Source organism: Struthio camelus, chromosome 2 (genome assembly GCF_040807025.1).
Source record: "Struthio camelus isolate bStrCam1 chromosome 2, bStrCam1.hap1, whole genome shotgun sequence".
Lineage (NCBI taxonomy): Eukaryota > Metazoa > Chordata > Aves > Struthioniformes > Struthionidae > Struthio > Struthio camelus.
In genome coordinates, this window is record NC_090943.1 from 80,783,222 (window position 1) to 80,789,474 (window position 6,253).

Here is a 6,253-nt window from a genome sequence, read left to right on the forward strand (position 1 = left end):
TGATCTTTTCTTGCTTTACTCTGCATGCATGCATATGTTGTTATCATCGTTAAAAATCAGCTTAGCTTAGCTTAAGGTGGTGCTTTTGTATGCATGCATATACTGTCATTGCTAATGTTGTAGTCTTCAAGATGTGGTAAGACATTTCCCCAGTTATAGGGCTGGAAATATAAATATGCAAACGCACACTTTTCATATTTCATTTCTTTATTCAGGTTACACATATCTGAATTGCATGACCCTGGAGTTAAGGCTGCTGGCGCAAACTCGTAATGCCTGTATTTCATTCTGAGCTGCCTGAAAGTTGAGAAAAATTTAAAGAAAAAGTGAAGATGGTCGAAGGCAACCATTTTAAGTGTTCATATGTAGAATAGCAAGTTTTATTGAAGTGAAAAAGCGACTCCAGCAGTAAAGGGAATAGAGTGATTTTTATGTTACAAGTTACAAAGTTATGTAGTACTAACTTTGTTAATTTCTCGGTGTTTTTATTATAACCACAGGTATCTCGTTGGGCAACGACTTGTGAATTATGAGCGAAAATCTGGTAAACAAGGCACATCAACAACTCCACCTCCGTCTTCACAAGAATAGAATGGTCGTGTTAAACATCTTGACCTTCCCTTTGCCTTTACACGTCCTTTTTCATAGACTTGTCTTCGGTCTTTGGACATCTCTCCCAATAATACTCTCAGCAGTGTTTTTGGCTTCTGTTGTAGCATCCAGAGAGCAGTTAAGGCTCTGTTCCTTTATCTGCATTTTCTGATGTTATCAATGCTGTCTGAGGTCTGTATATGTGTAAATAGAAGTATCCTGATGCCCTAAAACCTTGAATTAAAAAGAATGTGCATTGTACATCTTTAAAAAAGTATATTAATTTATTAAATCTAGTTGTCACTTTATTTTGGACTGCTGTTCTGTTGACAATGTGCCACAAAGCAATAGTGCAAGGAGGCAGGATGTTTTTATAAAATTTGGAGATTACTTTATGGTGTTCATAACAATTCTTATTACAGTAATATAGTATGATTTTTCTTGAGTAGAAAGCCACAGAGAGAATATAAAAAGAAGGAAATAACTGTCTTAGAGTAAGCAGTGAAGTGGCTGTGGTGAGAACATAATGAACTATGTATCTTGCTGTCAAGTCTTTTTTATTATTTTGTATAACACCAAAGCTGTTGTACATTTTCTATTGCCTGATTGTTTTTCATGTGTCTGAGTTTGTAATACTGTACAGTTACTGTTAAATCAAGAAATATTTCCTCTTCTGAGAATTTAGACTACTTGTTGAGGCTCATTTGGGTTTTTTGTTTGTTTGGGGGGTTTTGTGGCTCTGGGAATCAGGATTTCCTGCACTAAAGCAGTAAGTAAAATCTGACTAAAGCTAGGTGGTAGAAGCATTTAAAGGTACCAAGGAAAGTTAAGACAGATTCACAGCTTAAATTATAGCCAATTTCCTATCAAAAGTAGAATTTTTGAAGACCTCAAGGGACAGGATGAAGCTATCTGATGTGTCTGCACTGGAAGAAAGAGAGCAGATTGTAAGTAACATGTGACCTGGTTCTTAACTAAAGAGCTTGAAGTCTTTTTTTTTTTTTTTTTTCTGTAAGCTACCGAAGCTGCAAATTATAGTATGAATTTTATATTACGCAATTATGTTAAACAACAACAGCAACAACAAAATCTCATTTCTTTAAAATAGGTCACTGTGAATTTTTATAGGGAAGTAACCCTGAAAAAGTTATTCATCACGTACCATGCAATCATTGCCTGTGGAGAGGGGAAAATAAACCTATATATGCTATTAAATAGGAAAGGCAAAGTTAGCCGAATTCTTTGCAAGGATGCAGTCAAAGAAGAGCCACCAAATCAAGCTAAATGAATTGTGGTATTTCTGTAGGTAGATAGATTTCTTTTTCTTTTTCTTTTTTTTTTTTTTTTAAGGTAGTTATATTAAAAAAATACATACCAGTAACACAAAGCTTTTAAGTAGCATCAACCCACACGCTTAGAATGCAGTACCTTTTCTACGATTATATGGGGGAAATATGAGTATCCATTACAGTAATCAGAAAAACTAAAGAACAATTAACGTGCTACTTAATGCATTCTCCTTCGGTATTCTACACTTAACTGTATGTGCATGTAGTTTAATAATGCAAGAATCTGGCATGTGATGGCTGTGATGGCGGTAGTGCATTTTGGTGTCTAGACTCTTTATGCTCTTAAGTAATGAGCTCATGCCAAATGCATGAGTCAGTGGCAGGAGGATTGGGCTATCACTATCAGAGGGCCAGAAACTGATGTTTTACAGAATTACTATTTTCCTGACAGTTTTGAACTATAAATATTACACTTCGGAGTAATTGTTAGGAAATTTCCAGTAAAATGAAATCATAGAAAAATAGCCCAAACGTTTCTCTCTAACTTGCTGTTGCTGACTAAAGGCTACATTGAAAATTAACACCGGATATATTTGATGTGCGTATATTTTGCATTTGAATATTTATAGCAGTGTATATTGTGGGACAAATATTTTTTCACAAGGTTGAGTTCATTGATAAAACATTCTTATTTATGCCAAGATTCTGTCCTCTACATATCTTTAGTGAACAACTCCAAAACAGTCTTCCCGCTCAGATATTGCCAGCACTAACTACTGTGCTTCCTGTAGAATTTGCAGTAGTGCAGTTTCTTGTAACTTTGTGTTTTTATCCAGAAAAAGTGGTCTTAATATTAAAATTTGTTAAGAAAAAGCCTTTGTGCTCTTTCTTATTACTGTTATTTTACAAATCATAACATAGAACAAAACTGATTTGGGTCAGTCACGTAAGCTACATTAAAACTACTACAGTTCACATTACATTAATTCATGCTTGTTCTTTATTAATGAGAACTGACTTTAAATCAAACTGTTGTACTTGCTTTTGCACTGCTTTACAGATCTGGATGAAGTGAAATTTGTTGCTGAAACTGTCCACTGTAAACTTTCAAAAAATCTCATCTCCTGATCTCCTTATGTTTAAGCTTGTCTTGGGAAAGAAGGTGAAGGTTGTATAGAACAAGAATTAAATAGCGCTACTTTCTTACTATTTTAAACTTTAACAGTCAGTCTGCGTTGTTGTGCTGTGTGTTCTCTGGGATAGAAACTTGACAGTAAGTGTGTTAAGATAACTCTGCTATTAAGACAGCTAACAAGCTCTGTACCAGTGGCTTCCATCTGTGCTGGACTAATACAGCATGCAGTGGTCTCGTACTGCTCTTTGGATAGGAAAAATGCACAGTGTGGCTTTTACCACCGTTTCTATTAACCTTAGATCTGGGATAGAGGGGTTGGAGATCTGTGCTGGCTTAATTGTATCCCCTTTGTGGTGCTGAGTTGGTCTAATGCTGTTAGTAGCTCTACAAGCCTTTATCCAAGAACCCTCAGATGTCTGTGTTCCTTTTGCATACTAAACGAGTAAATTGCAGCATGGCTTTGACTGTTTTTACACAAAATATTTTATATTGATTAAAAAGAGTTAAAATTCTGCATCCTTTCTCTGACTCCCCCTTCTCCATTGGTTAAAGTCTAAGATATTTGTTCTCATTTCTGAGGGCCGTCCAGAACCTATAACTATTTTCTAACGCTTCCTTCCATAGTAAGGTGCCAGCTCCAGCAACGATTCCGGTGTTGGAATGATTAGTATCATTTTCCAGTTGAGCACATTGTTGCTTTCCTTGCTTTCCCCCAGGCTTGAGCAAAGGTCCTCATAAAAAATCTGCACAGTAACCGTAATATTCTTCAAGCAACTGTAAAAGTTCTTTACCTGCCAAAAAAAAAAAAACAAAACAAAACACAAAAAAACCCACAGTGGTTTGTTGATTCTACTGCCTAGTGTGCTGGTCAATATTGTTTTGTTTCCTTGTACTTCACCATCAGTGCATCCGTTTGTCAAGACTGTAGATGCTTTCCAGTAGAGTCAATGTTTTTGTTCTGCTTACTCTATGAGTAGGCAGTGTACAGTCTAAGCAATGACTGGGGCTCCTAGCAGAAACGATGATACAAGTGAAAAATTAGACAGGCAACTGAATCTTGATAGCGTAATGTAGTTCAGGAAACGAGAAAGGAAGCTCTCTCTCTGAAACAGGTGAAGAAACTGGATCTTTTCTGTAGTGATGAGGTAAGTTAAGAGTTCTCTTTTATTCTGATACTGCAATGCTTAATTGTATTCACTGGAACAATAAGTTGAATATAAGCAATGTTTCTGTTTTAAATTCTATGTTTAGAAGCTACCATAAATTGTGAAATAATATGCTGAAATCAAAGTTTACTTAACAATTGAAACTTTCAGAAGGTGATGCTTTCAGCGTAACACACTGTCCAATATTAGTCCAGATTAAATTGAATGTTTTAAATTCAATATAATATTGAGGGATGGAGCAGTGACAGGATTATTGCACAACTTTATAGATCTATTTCTCAGCTGAAATGCTTACTTGCTGTTAAATGCTCACTTACTTACCTGTTGAGTAGCAGCCGATGATAAAGCTATGCAAGCTTTTTTTTTTTTTTTTTTTTTCCTCCCTGCAAGAGAAAATTTCACCTATTTGGAGTTGTTTGACATCAGATTGGAGGTGGAAGGGGGCTAAGCCTCGATCAGGTGATGTATGTTAGTTTACCTGGCTTTCAAGGAGTGATTTTGTTCCTGGAAAGTGACTCTAGCTTTACCTAAAGGGAACAGACTTTGTTGCTTCCAAAAACAGAACAGTGCAAAGCTCAGTGTTTCTTGAATTCTATCCAATACAATTTATGTATTGGAACCTAGATAGTGCAGAGTCATCCTGAGCTTCCTTAAACAACCTACCATTAACCTGTGCATAATTAGCAACTGTTGGCATAGCACCAACCCTCGAAACCGAGCAGTCTCCCTCCCCCACTTACCTCCTGGTATTAATTTTGCTCACCGGCTGACTCTAAAGTTATTCCACTCTTTATTCTTTGTTATGCTGTCTTTGTCTTCCCCTTCCTTTTATATGTCCATGAGTTGTAGTCATTGTTAGGTAGATGTCCTTATGTTGTTATAGGTTAAAAGTTTCTTCTTTTTAGCTTAAAACACTCTTTGAAGCATGCACTGCCCTGAAGTATAAAAAGAAATGGCATGTTCTTAAAAAGGACTCAGCAATATCCCAAGATGCCAAACCTAAAACAACATGAGTAATTATGCACAGGCATAGGCAACAAACAGCAGAAACCAATAGAAAATATCCAGTACACCTGGTCCTGCTTATAAACCAGGAGACTGCATAATAAGTAAGGATGATCGTAACTCATGTAGCACATCTAGATTGTTTCTGTCCCCCATGAGTTAAACACGATCCTTGACCTGGGTCATACAGGGAAGAGTGAGCAGTGGCCACACACTTCTTTCTGCAAAGAGTAACAAACAAGAACATCCCTGATAATTTTTTTTTATTACTTGATGTGGTACGTGGTTTTTGTTTTGTTTTATTTTATTTTTTAATGTCAATTATACAGAGATGAATTTAATGACACCTTTATAGATAAAGCAGTGTTGTGGAGCAGCATGTGATTAATCGGTCTCCTCCTTTCTAATTTATTTTTCACTCTAGTATGACAGTTTTAGCTTTTTGTCCCCTTCCCCCCCTCCCCCTTTTCCAGTGCATCCAAAAGAACCTGCTTTAAGAATACACAGTTTTTAATGAAATATACATAGGCAACATTTCACCTTACATGCTAGTGTATCCTGTAACATGGTCTGGCAGCTTTATGCATGACTTCGCTGCACCAGACCCAGTAGCTGGAAAAATTGAGGGCATGAGATTTGTATTGCCGGAACGTTCCCTTTGCAGAAATTAACTTCCATTAACTTCTCTATGAATCTTTGGGTTCTTTGTGGACTGAGGATGATAGAGGATATGAAACTTTCGCTGTTTGCCTGTTATACCGAGACATCTTTGCAAGGCTGCATTGTGAGGTTGGTTAAATTCCATTCTTACTGGTAAACGCCAGCAGGATAACGTTTGGTACTGGTATCAGTTGGTGCAGTTTGGGAAGCACCTACCCGTTTAACAAATAGCTCTGTGATGACCAGAAGTTTGTTTTCATGTAGTTATAGGAATCTGCATAGTATTTTGAGGCCCAAAACTTGGCTATAGTCGAGGCAGTGTGTTACATTTATGAACTGTGTTTTATGAAAAGATTTTTTTAAAGTGTGTGGGTTTACTTTGTTTTGGGACTACCACTTGATTACTG

General features: G+C 36.6%; 1 protein-coding gene across 8 annotated transcripts in view; it reads left to right on the forward strand.

Annotated features, from left to right (window-relative positions):
• Window positions 1–1,600, forward strand: part of MARCHF6 (membrane associated ring-CH-type finger 6) — a 56,777-nt gene extending 55,177 nt beyond the window's left edge. For all 8 annotated transcript variants that reach the window (XM_068931408.1, XM_068931411.1, XM_068931410.1 and 5 more), the window contains exon 26: window positions 501–1,600. In XM_068931408.1, the coding sequence (XP_068787509.1) occupies window positions 501–591 (91 nt within the window). In that variant the 3' untranslated portion in view covers window positions 592–1,600. The remainder of the gene's footprint in view (window positions 1–500) is intronic.
• Window positions 1,601–6,253: the final 4,653 nt, after the last annotated feature.